Source organism: Neopsephotus bourkii, unplaced genomic scaffold, assembly GCF_033783945.1.
Source record: "Neopsephotus bourkii isolate Nb327-2 ecotype Australia unplaced genomic scaffold, CSIRO-AGI_Nbou_v1 NB_860, whole genome shotgun sequence".
Lineage (NCBI taxonomy): Eukaryota > Metazoa > Chordata > Aves > Psittaciformes > Psittacidae > Neopsephotus > Neopsephotus bourkii.
Window position 1 is genome coordinate 1,421,342 of NW_026901356.1, and position 21,825 is coordinate 1,443,166.

At 39.6% G+C, this 21,825-nt stretch overlaps 2 protein-coding genes across 2 annotated transcripts in view; both read right to left on the reverse strand.

The window, feature by feature from the left end:
- The window catches only part of MPPED2 (metallophosphoesterase domain containing 2), a 276,881-nt gene that overhangs the window by 33,218 nt on the left and 221,838 nt on the right, over positions 1-21,825 (reverse strand). The gene's annotated exons all lie outside the window — the stretch shown is intronic.
- Positions 14,159-18,966, reverse strand: KCNA4 (potassium voltage-gated channel subfamily A member 4). Its single transcript, XM_061356575.1, has 2 exons — positions 18,674-18,966; positions 14,159-17,865 (listed from the first exon to the last, which is right to left on the reverse strand). Exon 2 carries the CDS (start codon positions 17,072-17,074, stop codon positions 15,086-15,088), a length of 1,989 nt encoding a protein of 662 aa, XP_061212559.1. The 5' UTR covers positions 17,075-17,865; positions 18,674-18,966; the 3' UTR covers positions 14,159-15,085.

Below are 21,825 nucleotides of genomic sequence, written 5' to 3' on the forward strand. Positions count from 1 at the left end.
GACTTCTTCCAGTATGAAAAACAACACACATTTTTTTACAATACCTATTGTCATTTAACTGTCTTTAATCATAGCTGCATTCACACTATTTACACCAAGCTGTGCGGTTCAGTTCATACACTGGAGGGAAGGAATGCCACCCAGAGGGACCTTGACACGCTTGTGAGGTGGGCTGATGCCAACCTCATGAAGTTTAACCATGCCAAGTGCAAGGTCCTACACCTGGGTCGGAGCAATCCCAGACACAGCTACAGGCTGGGCAAAGAAGAGATTCAGAGCAGCCCTGCAGAGAAGGACTTGGGGGTGCTGGTCGATGAGAAAATGAACATGAGCCGGCTTCAGTGTGTACTCACAGCCCAGAAAGCCAACCGTATCCTGGGCTGCGTCAAAAGGAGTGTGACCAGCAGGTTGAAAGAGGTGATCCTGCCCCTCTACTCTGCTCTCATGAGACCTCACTTGGAGTATTGTGTGCAGTTCTGGTGTCCTCAACATAAAAAGGACATGGATCTGTTGGAACAAGTCCTGAGGAGGGCCATGAGGATGATCAGGGGACTGGAGCACCTCCTGTATGAAGACAGGCTGAGAAAGTTGGGGCTGTTCAGCCTGGAGAAGAGAAGGCTGCGTGGAGACCTCATAGCAGCCTTCCAGTATCTGAAGGGGGCCTAAAAGGATGCTGGGGAGGGACTCTTCATTAGTGACTGTAGTGACAGGACAAGGGGTAATGGGTTCAAACTTAAACAGGGGAAATTTAGGTTGGATATAAGGAGGAAATTCTTTACTGTAAGGGTGGTGAGGCACTGGAATGGGTTGCCCAGGGAAGTTGTTCAAGTTGTTCAAGGCCAGGCTAGACAGAGCTTTGGGTGGCATGGTTTAGTGTGAGGTGTCCTTGCCCATGGCAGGGGTTTGGAACTAGATGATCTTAAGGTCCTTTCCAACCCTAACTATTCTATGATTCTATTCTATGATTTACATTTTCTGTAACTAAGTCTCATTCTAATATATCTACCATCTCTGTGAATCTCTGTTTGTTGAAAAATCAATATCTAAGCCATAAAATGCAATCTCTAATTTTAAATAATGTAATGGCAAATGCTAATGACCAGTAGCTTCTCACATTTAGTGACCTCAAACACAAAGAAACTATACCTGCACTACATTTCCATTGTCAACAGAGACATGCCAGTAGATTGCCTTTGACCCAGAATTTAAATTTAAGGACTTTTAAAAAGTGTTTGGTAGAAAACAGTGTTAGAACCTGCTATTAACCCAACTTCATATTGGGTTTGTATTTTAAAAATAGCAATTCTTTTATTTTTCACCTTACTTCAAGATTTAAATTCTTATAACTAGGTAGACATCGGTATAGAGCACTATTATTCTTAACAGAATTTCCCACTTTGCAGCACCAAGCAAAATTCAGTAAATTTAGAAACTATCCATAATAACAATAATAATAATGAACTACATATTTAAGCTATCTTGCATCATCAGTTCCCAAGCAGAACACATTAGGAAGGGATAGTACTAATCAGAACTCACTAAAGCTTGATATTGCTTTTCATAATTATAATGATTTTCTCAGTCATATTAGGGCAAGTATTTAAGAGAGAAAATTAAAAATACTGTAACAATCAAAAATCCCAAAACCTTGTGGGATTTTTTTTTCCTAATTTCTCATAAAAGTAATTTTTCTTGTGTATCTGCATTTCTCTACAGTCCTTACAAGAACGGCACCATAGCACAAGAACCAAAAGAAAAAATGACCAGAAAGAAAAGTAGAAAGAAGCTCTCTAGCTAGAAAGCTTTAGCAAGATATTGAATTTATTCTTATATTGCCATCATTTTCCAAATCAGATTTCAGCTAGTCATTTTAGATAGCATTTTACAATTGCTCTTGATCTATTTTTATTCTTTGACTACTCATTTTGCTATGCAGCTAAGTAAAAGACACCTGAAAAAGATTAGTAATGATATTAATACTGGTTTACTGCAAAAGGAACTGAATATACCCATTTAATTTCTTCTCTGCTAAAATGACACTTCTATGGTTAGTTATTGAGTTTTCTTATTAGGTCACATATACCTAAGAACACTGATACCCCATTAGTTCATTTTACTGACAATGGGACATTACCTCTCCCTGTTCAAGGCTTTGTGTAAGAAAAAATCCTAACATATAGAAATGTATCTCCAAAGATCACATCTTAAATAACCAAGGGCAATTCATTTAGAAATGCAGGCTGATCCAAACTGAAACAAAGAAGGGAACCCTCAGGAAACTAGGGTGGTGTAACCAATAATCATTTTTTATTAGAAGGAGAAATTTCTAGCTAAAGGAAAACTTATCTGGGTTTTCATTAGAATCATAGAATAGATAGTTTGGAAGGGACCTTTCCTTCTTTCTTCCTCTAAGGAAGATGCCAGGCAGGTAAGTACTCAAGATCTTCTACAGCAAATCACATTGCTCTCACATTTCTGAAAAAGTTGGCTATTAAGTGACAAACAAACAAACTCCTTTGTTCTTTCAAGTTGTGTAAGTGGAGGTTGCCTGTTCTCATAGCAATGTCTCATCTGCAAGTCCAGAGTCTTTGCAGCAGAAAACAACAAGGACTAAGTGGATCCAGGAGCAACATGCTCATGATCTCTGCTGTTGTTCATAGTCTCTCTTAGAGTTCCCCTGGCAGGACTACAGGACTCTCAGCTCAGTAAGAAACCTTGCAAACACGTTGTACTAGTGGTGTGCTGGCCTGAAAGGAGTACCACAGTCTCTTCAGTGTGTGCACATGATATACACTATTCTTTATGTAATAACATGAGAGAGAGATTAGGAATGGAACCTCTTGGATATTATCTGACCCATTAATTATTTTTTTCATAATTTGATGTATAGTGCCAGCTAATATTTTAAGGCGATGATGGTTTGCACACCAAAATGTTTTCAATGAAGCAGTAATACTGAACTCTCAAAAGTAAGGGTGCATATGATCAAATAACTTACTTGTAGGGAACAAACTCTGCATTTATAAAATAAATGGAAAAATTCCACATGAACTTAACAAGAGCAGAAGGAATTAGCAAGTAAGATGAGAAACTGTGGTAAATTTAACTACAGCATTAAAACTCAGCATTTGCTTCATTCAGTACAATACCTTCTCTGTATAGTCTTAAAATGTAAAATATTACTGAGTATGTACTTCTTAAACTGGAGGTAACTGCAGGTGGTTTGAAGAAAGTAAATGCTGTATTTATACAAGTACAGCATTCAGCAAGCATTTGTCAATATTAGTCAGTCATTGAGGAGGTTCCCTGCACTGAATACGTGCCTGCATAATTATGGATGGTTTGCATGACAGCTGGTGGGGAAAAAAATATCACATCTGATATGAAAAATACAGAAATATTTTCATAAAACAAAAACTGCCAGTGGAACAGGGCTGTTGTGTCCTTTTCACATCAATAAAATCCAGTCATCCTAAAATACCAACCCTATCAGCTCTCTGGAACAGAAAATATGTAGGTATGTAATTACACACACGATTTTCCAAGATACGTACAATTCAATTTACTCCTGCTTCTTGTGTCTACAGAAAATATTAAACTCAGGTAACATCAAATGAATGCAGATGTTTGCTGTTAAGTAAATGAATTTATCATTTAAATATCTGACCAAACAGCCTAAGGCTTCCATTGCTTAGAGGCATTTTATACATGCAGAGTTCTAATAAAGCTGCTCATAGGCTGTACTGTGCACATAATTCCTAAGAGCAAACAGTAGTAAGGTTATAAATCCTTCTCCTCTATTCTTTTCTCAGTGTCACTATATCAGAATTAGAGCACTAAACCTCATGGTCTGCAACATTCTCAACAGTAAGAAGACAAAAAGTGAATTCAAATCAAAATGAAAATTAAAGGATGTTGTACTGGATCTCTGTTCTTTGCTTATACCAAAATCAAGCCAAATGTGAAGCAAGCAAAAATCCCTTTCTGTTTTGATTTGCAACATCAAAGAAAATAAACCAACCTAAATACTCACACTTCCTTGTGGTTGTTGTCCTTCATTTTAATTTCATCCTTTTAAGAAAAAGAAAAAAATCACCTGAAGAAAGCATTCCACAAATCCACATATCTTAATTTCCAATAGCTGATCAACAGGTGTAGAAAAAAAAAATCATAACACAATGCAATGGCATTTGAAGGGATTGGTGTTATCTTAGAACAGGAAATAGTAGATATAAATGTCATAGTGATCCACACAAATATTCCTCCCTTGTATTCTGGGCCAGGCTGCACCAGGTCGTGAGGATATTTGTTTGGACGTTGCTCAAACGCCTGAGCACTGTGCCAGGTCCTGTGTGAGCTTTGTCACGTTAACATACTCATAATTCCACTTCTATCTTCTGCATTACTGACCTCCTCCCCCTCCCAAAAACAAAGGTTACTTTTATACAGGCCAATATTAAAGTCGGTGGCATGAACAAAGATGAAGCCAAGCTCCAAAACTTTGATTCCTACACATCTCTGGTTCTGATTTTCAGGATTTGGTTCTGCAAAATGATGATTTTCCCATCTTAATAAACAGCGATATTAATCCTGCAGAATGTAATGTCATGCTGGATGCCTATTTCTGTGTAAGATTGTATATATATATATATTATATATATTTACAAGATAACTTATATAATCATAATTTTGGGGATTTTTTTTTTTTGTTTTTCAGCATGTAGATCCTGCTTGTCTGTATGGACTGGGGACAATACAATTTTGAACATGTTTCAAAGTACTCATTTGTCTAATAACATCTAGTAAAACAGAAACATGATCCATCTTACGTGTTTTTGGGCAGAACTACTATCTGTAAATCTAGCAGGAAAAGAAAGAGGTGTCTGAACTTCCAGCAGGAACAAAGCAAAGCTTCTTCACAATCAGAAACACCATGGGTTACTGCAGAAGCAGAGTAATTCCTGGCGACCTCTCTTTAAACCTGGGATTTAAATGCATTTTCCCCAGGTGTGTGAAACTCATTATCAATGTGAAAAAATATAGTCTCTGATATTAGCTGTATCAGCTCAAGAAATCTGCCCTCAGCATTTCTTCCTGCACAGTGTTTGAGCAGACACCATACAGACTGGGAGCAATGCAGTAACACGTTTTTCTGTTCAAGCTGAACAGTTGCTTCTGCTGAAGCAGCAAGCTGCAAATGGCATGAACGGGCAGATCTTCCAGTTCATTGACAGTGGGACTTCTACTGGATCCCTTCCTTCTTACCTGAAACAATACATGATTCTAAGATTCTGTGATATAATAATGAATTCACATTAATTCTGGACCTTGTTCCTGAATCAGCTTGGGCTCATTTACCCCAATTTTCTGCTCATTGCAGGAAAAGCATCCGGAGAATGCTCCCAGCACTGCACTAAACACTGGCTGGCATTCAGAAAAGGCTGAAGATTAAGATTAAAGAAGGCATTGCAATATATTGATGGCATCTTTTGTTTAATGTTTTTAATCCACATCATTTGGAACGAATGTTCTCTTCCTGCTTCCTATTTTCCTATGTTATGACTGTTCTCCCTGGGACTGCCAGTGGGTTAGGGAGGTAATGAGAGAGGCTCATCATTTTTTCTCTTCCTGTAAACCTTAGGAAGGAGGTGGAGTTTTGCTTTGTGATCCTCAGAACTTAAACCTGGGTGTTTGATCTAACAAATTCTGGAATTCTCCAGCACTTTTGAGTTTATAGGCATGGACAGATCCATGAAAACTCCACTGTCAGAAAACTGCTTCTCACATATATGCAGTTTTCCACCTGTGTGCACTGGCAAAACCACTCTGGATTTCCTCAAAACTATAATATTCCAGTTCCGATCTCCTTTTTAACAACTGGTTATATTCTACATTCAGAACATATGTACGAGCCACATAGGTCACCTCCCACCCTCGGCAAACAACGTAAAGCACATTACCCCAGCATTTGTTCATGAAGTGCGTATCAGGCTAGAGCATTCCCCCCCCAATTTTGAAAAAGAAAAAGTGGATCTGGGGTAAGCATTATTCATTTTTAGACACCTTCTCAAGTATTTCAACCATTATCACATAAAAAGATAGTACGAGAGCTAACACACCTTACAGTACATACAAGACGCAAATGACACAGATGTCCCGTATGGCTATTTTTACCTAATATCAACATCTGCTACAGTTCCGACAGCGACTTCAGCCATTGAAAGCAAGGCAAAAAACTGTCTCAGTCAAAAGATTAAAAAGGAGTACACATGGCTCTTTAACACCTTTCTAATGTCAGCCCAAATCAGAGCATCATTATTTTCCAGCTTCCCAGTAAAAAATGACAGCATCTTTGGGACCCATCCATTCAATAGCTGAAAAACAGCTTTGCCTTTGAAGACATTCTGGCCTGTCGGCACAAGTAAGCTGTCTATAAAAAGCAAGCAGCAACACTGTTTAGGAGAAATAATGATAAACATATTGGCAGCAGCAAGGCTAGAAATATAATGCTGAAAAATAAGCCCCAGGGATGCTTAGGAGCCAAAAATCAACAGTAGCAAAAAGCTCGACAACTGCTCAGTATTTTAGGCTCTGAAAAATTTACATTTCTAATTTTGGCTGGAGCAATGCAAACCTTGAGCCACAGCTACATGTCAGTAGAACGGACCAAGACCTAATAAATATGGTTACCAGCAAATGCAAGGGTTTTGTCAGGGCCCAGAGTGTTCCAATGGGCCTTAGCAAACCTCACTAGCCTTGCTTGGTGCCCCCTCCCTGCCTCTGGATGCAGGAGCCCTGTGCCTGCAGGCTTTGCCTGAGCTGCGCTGCAGGACAGAGCTGTGGCTGTCCTTGGCTGCCCTTGCTGGTCCTGCCCTGCTCAGTGGGGCTAGCCCTGGCTGGCAAAATCCAGCTCTCACTGTCACCTATCAGTTCTGAGGTTTTACCATCTCAAAATTGCCATTCATGTTACATGTGGTTTTGGTGTTGGTCTGATGTCAAGAGAAGCTTTTGAGGCACAGAACCAAGGTCAAGACTATTAGGAGGATTTCTTTAGACAATGCTGCAATCCAAGGTGCCTATTAATCAAACCTTATAAATCACATACATTGTTTCATGTACAGTCAAGACTGAGCTTGAAAACATTGTGGATTCCCTGATCACTTCTATTAGGTACAGTTCAAGGCTGTATGGAAAGCCACAGATATCAGAAAGGCTGAAATATAACTTGGTCTTTTCTCCCAAAAGAACAAAATCAGTCAAGCCATAAGGGCAGAAATGTTCAAAACCAGCTGCTGATCAGAAAGTCTTAATTTCTGAGTGCCCCAAAATACACTTTTTCCGCATCAATTAAAAAAGAAACCTCTTTACAGTCACTCCACTGCACTTAAGAATTGACTTGTTCAGTACCACTAATTAAGTCTGGATATATTTGTTTGTAAAACAGGTCAAGAAGCAACAAATTAGTAACAATTCTACTTACTTGTGTCTTTTTGCATTTTTTACATATTTCAAAGCTAGGGAAAATAGTAATCCTTCATTAAGCTATAAGTAACAAAAAATATTTTACTAGCTAGAGAAAACATTTTTTGCTTTCTAACCTACTGAATCATCACATCACTTATTAGAGCAGATGTTCGCAAATTAAATGGCACAATACCAACAATATTTTGCAGAAGATACTCAAAAGCATTAAACCTTGTTGTTCCTCTCTTTTACTGGAATCCTTATAGCATTTTTGTTGTTAATTTTGTGATCCATAAGGCCTGAATAACAGTGCTTATAACTAATAAACATATACAGAACTAAATCCTGAAGTATAAATCACTATACGATACCTCAGCTGTACTCCTTGCAATAAGATAGGTTCTTGCTAGAATAACGTTTATCTGAGATTGTCATTTGACACACAGTAAAATATTATAATGCCCTTTAAACATGCAATCAAAAATCTTTTCTACCCTCTCCTTGTGATGAAACCATATTTTTCTCAGTATGAGTATCTGTGGCTAATATTTAAGACAGACTTTAACAGAAGCTACTATTTCTTAGCCTTCTTAACCTGAAAAATATGCACAATTTCTTCTTTACAATAATGCCTTGCCATTTTGAATGCAAAGAGGGATCATCTTCCTTCATGCTTGAGCCCTAAAAAATATTTCATGTCTTAAATTCCTGATGAATTCAGGGCAAATTGAGGGCATTTTGAAAGTACAAGTCTATTAATGAAACAGAATTTATTTACCCTGAAATGTACAGCCTATGGAATTGCAATACAAATATACCTTATTGTATTTGGACAGAAAAACAAAAGGTACCTTTATTTCATATCAACAGTCCTTTGCAGTTTTCTGTATTCGGACTCACTGTGCTATTCAGGCTCCACTGTGCAAGAAGAAACTGCCACTGAATGACACCCTAAATTCATTACAAAGCTGTATCAACAGGGAGACAACAAAGGCAGAAATTAAAGTTCATTTATCTAGTGGGTGAACCACATCAAGGACAGATATCATGTGATCTGACTGAAAACAAACCTTCACTCATCTAAATGGAACAGAAGCGAGAAACACGGTTGAATCTACAGTGCAGAGCAAGCATATACTACAGTGCATCAAGCAGGCCTTGTCCTTCCATTGTGCAAGGCAGAGGGGAAAAGGGAATGCTGCCACTCTGTGCATGTGGTCTGATCCCTTTCCATAGCATATTGTGAGATATAGCTCACCTAGCAATGAAGATAAACATGCATTGGAGCACTCTGGAGTGTCCCTCCCCTACAGCATAGATCTGTGTCATAATCACATCAATATAAATACAAATAAGGACAAGCAGTTGTTATCTTATATGTCATATGCTGCAATACTAGGTAAAGCACTGTTTAGTACTGACACAAGAGAGTTTAGATGACTTTGGTGCTAGAGTGTTGGCCCCAAAGCCGGGAGCCTTGAAGGAAATTTAAAGTATTAAAGTACTAATAAAAAACTCAATGTGTCTCATTTGATTTTCTGTATTGAAAGCAACTGTTCCTGTCCCAGATGATAATTTCATTAGGTATATGTTCTCTGCCTGAAATAGCCTGGACTAAATAAAAATATTAAAACAAAACCAACTTAGCTTTTTCTAACAGCTGAGAACATAAAAGTATCTGTATAAAACTAAAGAGACCTTTGGCATGCCTCACCGATATTATCCATCCTCTTGCATGCTCTCAACACAAATGCCCCAGGAACATGTGAACAAGGGATGAAAAATGAAGAAAGACCTAAAACTATCTTGAATATGTGCTGTCACTTCCTACACTCCCTAGGGAATCAGTGTAACACTTGGGAAACCTGCTTCATCACAGTCTTGCTTTTGACCCTAAACAAATCACTTGGTCCCAGATTTAGGAAGCATTTTGCAACCCAGTTTCTAACGAAATGAATGGAAGTGTTGGGTGCCTAAAAGTACATTTTGTGAATGTGGACCTGAGTCTCTCCGTAGCTTAGGAACTAACAAACTGGGGCCTCTGAGACCTCCCTGTCTGAAAGGGTTACATGGTATTTTGCAGCAAATAATTTAAAAGCTGTTTTTCAATCCCATAGAATAGTTGTGGTAGGAGCACAGATTTACCAACCAGGCTAACACCTTCACAGTACCCCCTCTACCCTGCCTGGTACTGTCCAGCACAGTATCTTCCCGGTTTCAAGATGTGGTAGCAGTAGCTGAGCAAAGATGCAGCTACTGCTGCTCCCAAGATCATGGAGTACCTGGAACAGACACAACACATGAAGTACCTCCCTTGCAGCTGCCGATCCACTCAACCCATCTCCCCGCCATGTGTTTTCAATGGCAATACCACAAACACACAAGTGAAGGAAGAAAATAAAACTTTTACTTACCTACTTCCTATCAGTTAAAATATTTTATCAGATTTTGTCATGTAACTTAAGATATTTCTTCTTTCCTTCTTATACACTTATGCATTTATTTTCCAAAGGACCTGTTGCAGAAAAAGGTCTCAAGGTACATTATTACAGAAAAGGATTTTAAAAAAAAATTGATTTAACCATCTCAGTACATAATGCTTTAATGAGTCTTCCTTCAGAATCAACATCACCAGAGTTCTGAAAACACAGAAAGCATGGTAGCAATATGTGAAGATTCATGTTTGTACCTGGTTGCCAGGTACAAAACATCGATGCACTTTAACCCAGAATTAATTTGTTGATCATTTTTTCCCTATTAGGTGATCTCTGAGGACATGAAGGTATGTTCATTTATTCTTTTCTTAAGTTGCCAATTTTTCTACAAGTGTTTGTTTCAAACAGAGGAGCACATATATGGTAAATCTATAAACTAGGCCTTATTCACTGCAAAAGCAGAAGGACCCTGTTCCACATCTACAGATGTTACAGACTGTCATTTAGGTTAATTTAATGTTAAGAAAAATATGTAACCTATATGCTGGGTATTATAGTTTTGGGAGTTTTTATACAGGGCTTTTATTTCTTACTCTCTCTCGCAAAGAATCAGTAAGAAATAGAGGAATAGCTAGAGGAAGCTAGTGGCATAGCCTAAAGCACCATAGATGGTTCGTATTTAATTTGAGGACTATTAATAGAGTGTAAATCTTACACTAAAAATGAATTTATACTCAGAATTAGTTTTATGAGTCTGGGATCAGCAGAAAGACATATTTGATTTTTTCAGTGCTGTGCGAGAAAGACTTTCCATGAACCTGTTACACACAGAACTGACTTTCTGATATTTTGCTGTTTTTGCATAGTGCATTTATCCTGCATTTATCCAAATACAATGTATTTCATATTCCTGGGTAGCTTAGCAATGAATTTTCATATCTGAAGTCAAATGACTATCAGCACCTGAAAGGTTACTTGATGGGAATTTCCCATGTCAGGAGCCATAAGGCAATGATCCTTTATTCGAGGTTATGGCCTGATATCAAACTCTTTGCACACAAGAATAACATGAAAAATCACTTTCACATCCCAAAGCTATTTCAAAAGTTTTACTGACAGAAAACACACTCAAATCCCATTTTTCATGACCACAAGAAGTCCATACACCAAGAATACTGTCGTCGTGAATTAGATGTAACCATGATAGCAGCGTGTTTTTTCAGTACCTTGATCTCCCAGATTTATTCTGCATTAAATGGACATCACAGAAATGGACTCTACACAGCAAAACCGTGTAAGCAGAAGAATTTTTCTTCAAATAAAACCAGATAAATTACACTCTCCATCAAATGGATCTGACCTCTTAAGGAATCATTCTGAAAAAGCTTAACTAGAAAACTTCACCAAGAACTCCCTAACAGGGTGACACAATGCTTATTCTGATGTCAGTTTCAGAATCCAGGCTGAATTTTTCAAGGAATCAATGTAACATCAGAAAACTCGTGACTGTAATAACGAAAAAAAACCCTGTGGATCTCTGAAGTCAGGCATTAAATCCAACACTTCAGCTGGCAAAACTCTCTCCTTATGAGTCTGGCCTTGGCACTTAAGATTACTATTAAGTTCCAGCACATGGGTAAGTGACCCTGTGTTTGAAATATGATTTGCTGCTGCTGTGATTCCATGAATTCTAATCGAACTCTTCCCAATGTTTTCACCACTGCAAGTGAACCTGAAATATCAAAGTATCTCATTTTGCATTATTTTTAGCTGAAATGTATGTCAAAGTGAAATCATTTAAACTACATTAGTAAGACTAAAATGATCCCTAGTATAACTGCATTCATGTCAGTTACATCAGGAATGCATTTCCCCACTACAATTTGAAACGTAAAAGGCCCAGCTAACAACAAAATTCTTTTTCTGAGAGTTATTGGTATCCAGTAACAACATGAAAGCTCTAACAGAATCAGGACTAGTAATTTAGAGCCACAACAGCTGAAACACAGTGTTTCTCTGGCATACAGGTTCAACCAAAGTAATACTTAATGGAAATTTCTGTTCCTTGCTAAGCACTTGGGATCTTCTGGCTTTAGCATGTTAGGGGCAGGACTTTGGCATTTTCAAGCTGTGTTGTAACTGACTGGACAGATGGGTAGTTGAATAATCAAATTATAAGCCAGCCCAAGTAAAGGTATTTGCTTCTATTCTGGAATGCACAATTCTTTCTGTGATTCAGAACAATCTGCCAAACTGATAACACAATCTAACATTAAGCTAGATTAGTTCTTATTTATAATGTCAAAGTACATGAGTTTATTCACTGCAGGAGGCAGAGCAGGGTCCACTGCTGTCTCCACAGTACTGCAGTATATAGTGCTGAGATACCCAGAATGTTGCTCTGCAACTGCTATGAGGTCCAGCTGCAAGACCTTTCCCTACAGAGCGTGAGGTACTGCTATGAACACAGCATAATGCAGATATTGCCACGCTTGGTTTAAATTGGAAGGTTGTGTACTGGTAGCAGAAGAACTGAACGACTTGCTGGAAAAGCTGGGTAGCTACTTAAGCAGTTACCTCATGCTGAGCTCCATTTCTATACTGTGAACATATTCTAAGAGTTATTTAAATAATTTTCATCTTTATTTCCATTAGAGAGCTAAAATTCCACCTCTTACGAACCACCTCCTCTTTCAACCAGTCAATACTGCAAACACATACTTCTTATTTTCTCTATTTACCTAGTTAGTATTTCTTTTACTCCTACGTTCTTTCCGTGGTGCTTGGTATTATATGGTCTCTGGTAATTATACAGAACTACTAGGAAGCTAGCAAGCTACCTGACAAGAGAACCCTTATGCTCTCTACATCATTAACTACTAGCTATTGAAGAGTTTCCATTGCAGACTTTTACCAGATTTTAAAGAATGCTCCTCCTCACTTCTACTATTGCCGCTATAGAAAAAAGGTACATTAACCTAAGTACATTTAACTCAGCTACAACAAAATGCAGTATTCAATTTTGGTAAATGACTATGTATGAAATTACTGAGTTGTTTCATTCAAAACATAGTTGGAATTAACATCATCACACTAAAAAGGAGCTTTGATTAATGTTTCATATCAAAATATATAGTGAAGTCTACTCTATGACTTTAGATTAGTACTCAGATATTTAAACACGGTTGAACCAGGCTTCAGCACAATGCAGTCTTTTGTGCGTGTCTTAATTTTTATTAGTTCTTCTGCAGTGCAAAAGAAGACAAGCAGAGAAACTTTTCAGAGGCAATTCACAGAAAATCCATGAAAGCAAAAATCAACCATTAAAGAAACACCTGTGTCTATGGCTCTGTTTGGTACCACTGGATGCTGCACACGGCAGCACTTATCTGACAAATAACACTTATAACACTTATCTGACAAATTACGTATCTCGTTGTGAGTGCCCAATTTGCTTTTCTTGTCACCTTTCATCTCCAGACTATATGTCAGTCAGTCACTAGTTGTCCCCCCAGAAAAATTCCTCTACTCAGCTTTAAGTGAATATTGCAAAAATACTGTAATTCAGTAGCTAAGCCCCTTTGGCTCTTGTAATGGCCTGCCTGCCCCAGTCTTTAAAGTGCATATGCCAATTTGGTTTAAGTTTTATAATCTGGAATGTTCCACAGTGCCTCTTCAAAAAACAGTTCCAGTTTAATTGTGTCTTCCCTAGGTAATTCTGAATCTGAAAAAAATGCCTGCTCTGAATCTATTATTCATGTTATATGCAGTAATATCTTACCTATTTCATTCTGGAGTCTGGAATGTACTACAGGCTAGATAATCTTTACCTACCTTAATCTCATAGGAAGGGCAATGGAATTTTTGACACACAGTAAAATGCAGCTGGTCTAAGAATCAGTGAAAAGAAATCATGGAATGTTTTCTCAAGGACTGCATGGGACCCAGTATTTTGAATCCCAGAATGCCTGTTTTGGATCTTAAATGTTGCTTCAAATACACGTGGGTGAAAGCTGTAATTAAGGGAAAATGCAGCACCAATAATAGCATGTTAAAAGTTAGCAATTCTCAATTGTCAGTACTGTAACAACTGCATATCTTATTACTTCTACCTTCTCCTCCCATATGCTGAATTTCTTCAATACTGACAAAACACATGTACTAATCATAGAGTCTGAATGTTAAATTAACCAGGAAAGACATACAAATTAGGTCGGTATTTCTTGAGGGCATCAGTAGAAAACACTGATTTCAAGTAATTTTGGTTTATAAAATTTTACTTCACAATCCTTTTCATGATCACAGATATTCATAATTAAAAAGAGTATGGAATTAATGTAATGATAGCTGTTTCGCCATGAGCATCACAAAGAAAAAAGAAACAATAAAATATGATGCAGAATTCACTCTTCCAATGATTGTCATTGAACTATTACATTAGTAAACATTCACAGTATGAAGTCTCTTTCAGTATAACTCCAGCATATAAAGTAGTGCAAAAAAGCATTCCAGTCATTTTGCCTTTGCAGTCAGACCAAGTTAAATAATTCTCCTGCTTCATTTCTTTCATTATTAGACAACAAATGCTGCAATGCCTCCAAAGAGAGTTATAAAAATAAACAATTTCTGGAGGGTCAGCAGCCTTTTCAAAGTAAATTTCCAGTTAAAAACAAGCATTATAGATTTCAAGAAAAAAATTTAGATCTATCTTCTGAAGAATATCTTTTTACAATAAATTTACCATTTGAAAAACAATGACTATGGTATCCAATGATTTATGGTAGCTGTTATTAAAGCACTGATAAATAGATAAATGACTACCAAACTTCATTGCTTCTTACATAGTAAATACATCTGAATGCCAACTTTTACCACAGAGCTGTTATTAGTGATATCGACAGTTCATGCACCCACTTTAAAACTGACTTGGTTTTAATAAATTTTTCAGCCTCATGTGCAAAACACTTGCATTCTAATAAAAAATATAGTCTGAGATTGTATCAGATCAAACAATCCCTTCCTCAAGGTATGCCACTTACTTGATAAGTAATACAACTTTAGCAATGCTTTTTATTTGTATTTAACCATTAAATGGCATACTACTGTATGCTATGGACTCTTGTTTGCATATTTCATTATTTTCACTGCACTCTTTAATGCATAAATATATTTGGAAACGTTCAAAATTACACATCAGTTTCCACAGAATTTGAATTTACACAGTTTTTCTTCTCTGACTCACTGCTATTCCCCGTGTCCTGACTTTTTTTCTCCTTTACACAAAGAGATTCTTTAACACCTTCTTCCATCTCCAAATACTCTGATTTATCCTCTGTGGATGAAGATGATGAGCTTCTAAATTTCTTCAGTAAATTTGTTGGGAGGTAAGGGCAACTGACTGCATTTTGCATCAGCTGTGTTTGTTCTTCATTCTCAGTCTCTCTGTGGTAGAAATAGTTAAAATTGGAGACAATCACTGGCACTGGTAAAGCAATGGTTAACACTCCCGCAATGGCACACAGGGACCCAACTATTTTCCCACCCACAGTTATGGGTTTCATGTCCCCATAACCAACTGTAGTCATGGTCACTACAGCCCACCAAAAGGCATCTGGGATGCTTTGAAAATGGGTGGCAGGCTCATCAGCTTCTGCAAAGTAAACGGCACTGGAAAACAAAATAACTCCAATAAAAAGAAAAAAGATGAGGAGGCCAAGTTCCCTCATGCTGGCCCTGAGTGTATGACCCAGGATCTGCAAACCCTTGGAATGCCTGGAGAGCTTGAAGATGCGAAAAACCCTGACCAGACGGATGATTCTCAGGATGGCAAAAGACATGGTCTGTTGACCATTACTGCCCTGTTCCTGTGCCAAGTCGGTGCCCAGAGTAATGAAGTAAGGCAAAATGGAAACAATGTCTATGATGTTCATGATGTTCTTGAAGAAGTGTGCTTTGCTTGGACATGCAAAGCAGCGCACTGTAAACTCAAAGGAGAACCAAATGATGCATACTGTCTCTACAATGAAAAAAGGGTCATTGAAGATGGTATGTTCCCCAGCATTCAGGTGAAGCGACTCATTGGGATGCCCCTTCCCTACGCTCAACGACATGATGAATTCTTTGTCATCTCTGAACTCTGGCAAAGTCTCCAGACAAAAGATGACGATGGAGATCAAGATGACCAAGACGGAGACAATGGCAATGCCTCTGGCTGGACTGGAGCTTTCCGGGTACTCAAACAGCAGCCAAACCTGCCTCTTAAACTCATTCTCCGGCAAAGCCTTGACCTCTTCCTCTTTGACAAACCCTTCATCCTCCCTGAACTTGAGCATGGCCTCCTCCCCAAGTTGGTAGAATTTCACCTCCTCAGTGAAGATGTCAAAGGGTACATTGACTGGCCTCTTCAGCCGACCGCCACTCTGGTAGTAGTACAGGATGGCATCAAAGCTGGGCCGGTTCCTATCAAAGAAGTATTCATTCCTGAGAGGGTCAAAGTATCTCCCTCGCTTCGCTGGATCACCCAACAGTGTCTCCGGGAACTGAGCTAATGTCTTTAGCTGGGTCTCAAACCGCAGTCCTGACACGTTGATTACCACACGCTCACAACAGTCGTACTCGCTGTAGCGAACAGAGCTGTAACCCCCAGGGCCTCCACCATCATCAGGTGGCTGGTCTGAGTATGAAAACTCATCCTCCCCATAGTCATCACTGTAGTAGAGCTTTCCTTCTTCCTCATCGTCTTCATCCTCGTCTTCATCCTCCTCTTCCTCCTCACTCAAGTCCTTCAGTATTCTCTCTTCAGAACCACTGAGAGGCAGCAGCTCAGAACAGGGGAAGGAGGCCCCACACTCCCTACTTCCCAAATGGTGGCTCCTCTTTTTCCCTTTCTTCTGCCTCTTACCACTCTGGCGGTGGGGCATGCTGCTGCGTGATGCATTCCCGCCATGAGAGGAGGATGCACCTCGACTCTGTTCCTGATGGTAGTGGTGATACGGTCCACCTCCGCCTGTTGCCCCACCTTCTACTGCTGCTGTTGCTGCTGCTACAGCTGCAGCCGCTGCAGCTCTTGACTGTGCCAAACGCTCTCTCTCACGGGCCCGAGCTTGGACCGCGTATCCATAGGGCATGTGGCTGTTGCACCCAGAGCTGTCTGCACTCACCATTGCAACCTCCATTTTGCAACTGGTTTTGCAAACTGGTTTTGTTTCTTTTCAATTGTTTAATGCAAAAAGGGTTTGGTTTATTTACAGTGTAGCCGTAACTTTCATTAGAAAGTTCAAAGCCATTTGCATTTGGAGGACAGTCCCCTGGACACAAAACAGGGCAACACAGTTGTTAACACTGAATCTATGCTTTGGAAAACCACAGATCTACATTTTGTTAATGCCCAGAACGTTTGACACAAACCACTGTTTTGCTCATAAGAATAGATGAAACTCTCAAAACTGAACCAGGAAACAGCTGATGCCCTTGGTTTTTCTTGTCCACCAAGACCCCTTATTTTCCTTTATCTCCTGTAGCAATCACAGATTTGATCAGAATCATGACTACCTTGCAGGCTACAAAAGGCTGCATTCATGAGGAAAAAAATATGCAAATCAAAGGGTACCTGCTCTCCACAGATGGTCTCAGCTCATTCATTGCAACCAAATGCAAATAGTCTCTTTCCTCCTAATTTGCTCCTGTTAATGTTTTGGCCTAGCAATCTTATTATTTAATATCATTACTTGGGGAGTTGAAGTTAATTCCAGCCATCACTTTATTTACACAGTGAGGAGGTCTTTGCAATTCCTTTCTTCAGCCTGTCAACAATGTCTCAAACCTGGGAGCAGCACCCAGGGCATCAGCAGCAGTGGTAAGAGGAGGAGGAGATGAAGACTGAGAAACTGGCTCTGAGGTCCCCATAGGACAAAAGGGAGTGGATGGGTCACCCTTTGGTTATGGTCATGCAGAAGAAGCACTTAACCTGAGGCACATGCACAAACACACAAAAATAAACAAAACAAAAAGGGAAAAGATTGGATTGTTTTCCTAAAAGGTCACACTGATCAAATGAAACTGTGTCATCTATTACCACAGTATTCAAATCTTCCCCTACCCACACTATTCACACTTCTACATTACATACACACCCACATCACATGCACAGAGATTTTGAACGACTCCGTGGGTAAGGATGTGGGTGGGTATGTCACATTTATATAGACAGAGATACAGAATCCCCACCCATATAAGCACTTGTATCCATACACAAACATATGCATGCTTCTGAAACACCAACACACACAAACACTAATAAAAATACTGCAATACCCAGTGCATTCAGATCTTTGAATTCATATGTAATAGATACACCTACATATATCTACAGGAAATATTAAATAATAAATATATAATCTACACAAAAAGCTTTTGTTTTATTTGTAGAAACACATAAGATGCTTACATTTTAATCCGTATTTGAATTGTGTTTCAATCATAATGAACATCTCACTGAATTTAATTTGCAAACAGGCTCATATAATGCTCAATGAAGTGAAAATGCTGTGATACGGTATGTCAAGAAAACACAACTGCAGGTGCACTGAAGCAACATCTACATGCAAGCACACAAAAATATACATGTACACCTCCCTTTGAAACACAAGCCTCGTTTATAGCTATATCTATGAATACATGATAGAAGGTGAATATGAACTGTTAAACGATGCTATTTTTAAAATTGTACCTATGTGTCATGCAGAGAAAAACCTTAAAAAGGCTGTTATACTTACTGTTCCTAGGCAGAGAAATAGCACTGCTGTTCTTGCTAGTGTAAGGATCTGGTGACAGCAGTCCTGAGGAGGGGGCTATGCCAACTGATCTACATTTGCAGGTGTGTACGGTCAGTCAGCACCACAGGTTGACGAGGTCTTTCTCTCCCTTCTTTCCGGGTGTAACAAGAGCGCCAGGAGTGAGCCAGTGAGGCAGCTTAAGCTGGGGGCACCCTGCACAATCACAGGCACTGCTGCTCGCCCAGGCATTTGCAACAAGGCAACAAGCAAGGGTCTTGTTCCAAAAGGAAAAAAAAAACCGAAGGCTCTGTCTGTGTGTGTGTGTGTGGTGTGAGACAGAATGAATGGATGAGCGCGATCACTGCTCTTTAAAGCACAGCTTTTGCGGTAGGTTTGCAAATCAGTGTTCAGTAATCCGTGTACCAAGCCTGCTTCCACTGATGGGAGCACGGGTGTCTCTTCGCGCAGTTTCTCCCCCAGACACGTCCAGACGGCAGCGGCTCAGCCAGCACCGCCCGCAGCATCCACTTGTTGTGCCGGGTTTTGGTAATGCTGACAAAAAACCCCAAACAACAAAACCCGTAAGCAACAAAAGCGAAAAAAAAACACCAAACCCCAAAACCCAAATCCAAAGCCCCACCAAGAGGAGAAAGCAGCTCGCTACTTCACGGCGGGTACCGCTGGTTTTTAAAGCTGCAGCTACCAACCGCGGCCGAGCCGCAGGTCCGCTCCTGGGCACAGCCCTTGTTGCTCCGCCGAGCCGCCGCCGGGTCGTCCTGCCGCCGCCCGGAGGGGCGGACGGAGGGTGGGAATGAGGAAGGGAAGGAGGGAAGAAAGGGAAAGAGGGAAGGAGGGAAGGAAGGATGGAGAGAGGAGTCGGCGCCGGGGCTGCTCTCCCGCGCCCCTCCCGCCTTAGCACCGCCCCCTGGCGGCTGCCTCCCCGCAGTGCGCCGCTGCCCCGCTGCTCGGCCCCTGCCCCCTCCTCGCCCCTGGCGCTGGTGCTTTGGGGATCCATCCTTCGATATTGAACCGACTGACTACATTGTTGGAGTAGCTCTGGGAATTTCAAAACTAAAATCACGCCAAGTTTCTCAGAACAAGGAGAAAGCGGCTTCCACCTCCACCCTGCTGCTTTGCTCGACCCTGACCCTCCAACAGTGCAAGCAACCAGGAAAGCAACTCCTTCTGCTTCTGCCCAATGCCCTGCCAGCTGCAGTGGTCTTGCAAATGAAGGCAAATTAACTTTCACTCCTAATTCTGTACCTAAACTGAATTTAGGACCTAGTTCATGAACAGAGTACCACTGTGTATTCTGTACCGCTTTAACACCTCTTCCAGAGATGTCACCTCTTCTGCTCCTTTAACACAAGCAGTGTGTAACCTGGCTGTTCCTTTTGTGCCTAGAAAATCCAGACTGGGACCAACTCCACTATCTGTAAGCAAGCACCGTGAAAATGCAGCTTGGCTCTATTTGATATCACAGCTACAATTCTGCCATCTGAAAAACTAAGTGTAGGCATTCCTACATAACATGGGGAAATAAAAGCAGGGTCTGGGCACTTTAAAGCCCTATTGATAAGATCACAGCAGGAACAAATCAAGAGTCACAGTCACCCCAGACACTTTTCCTCAAAGTGTTTACAACTGGAGGCAAATTCAATATGTGCAGCAAGTAGGCTGGGCATTTTTTTCATTGCCCGTGTCCACTCCTTCTCCACAGTCTAATATAAACTGAGTTTAGTGACTGTTCCCCTTCAGATCCCTGGGGGCATAATCCAGATTATCGTTACCTTTCTGTCTCTGCTGCCTATACCAGTTAGCGCTCATACTCTCAACCCCATTCATTCCAGTGGGTGACATATGATTGTACAAGGGAGAATGAGAGCTCAACCAAATAAACATACTGAATGCTGGTTCATAAAGTTGTTGCCAAGAGTACTGTGAAATGTATAGGTGGCAGATATATCTAACCAGTTTTTCAATAATCACAATCCTTCAGGTTCCATAGTCAATATAAGGTAAAAGACATATAAGAACTCCTAATGTCGTCCCAAACACTATTAAAATATGAAGTGGTGTCATCACAAGAGCACTCCAAAATGTTGATACTCCTGCATTCAATTTAAAAGCATTCCTCAAATTCGTTGCCATTATCAAAAGCCAGATTAGCCTGCAGCTTGGCACAGGAGAATACTAAAGGCAGGGATCAAACCCTTGTCTTTGTTTAGTCCCAAACACATGTACAATGCCATAAAAACAGATGAGAGATCATAGGTATACTTTTTGAATGATTGGAAACACCCAGACTCATTCCTACTTCAGTAAAATTTCTTTCTAGAGGCATTTTCCAGAATTCAGTCACTTCATTCTCCAAGAACTGATGTGGGTTTTATTTATCTGCAGAACCCTTATTTATTTATTTTTATTTTTTTGAGATGTTTCAAGGACTTGGGGCCAAAAGAAAAAGAAAACATTGCTTACCTTGCTTTTACCTTTCTTCCAAAGTTTCAGGTGCATTTTCTTGTGGCTGTGAAACTGAAAAATTCAGTGGATACTTGAGTATGAAGACAAGTTGAAACAAACTGATCACTTTGGTATGCCATTTTGATTATTATTATTCTTTCCTTTTGTAGTAGTGAAAGCATATTCTTGAGCAAAGACAAACTGTGGTGGATGAGGGGATACACACCTAGTATACACATAACATCAGTAAGGAGAGCAGCAGGATAGTTGTTTTGGACCTTTTAAAATCTGTTCTAATGTGATAGGGATCACATAACTATATGCAATTCAATCTAACTCAGAGGTCATGTGATCCAATTTTTAACTGATTTAAAAGCAAAAAACAAGCTTTAAGTCTTTACAGATGAATACTGAAGCATTTCATTCAGCTTTATATTTTTATAGTATTCAATGAGCAATCTTTATTTAAAAGATATTGCATTCCCTCTGCTCCTTCATATTCATAAAGGGTACTATTATTGCTAGAACAAAGAGAGAATACATACATGTCATTATCTTTTATAGTACTGTATTAAGAATATTACAGCATAGTGAAGTAAGGCACACTATCAAACGGATTTGTTCTGAGTACAGTGATGTAGAGGAGAAAAATGCATCATTATTGCTGAACTACGTATACAGTGCCACAA

Coding starts and splice junctions, on each gene's coding strand:
- KCNA4 (XM_061356575.1), bottom strand. CDS start 17,074: ATGGAGGTTGCAATGGTGAGTGCAGACAGCTCTGGGTGCAACAGCCAC.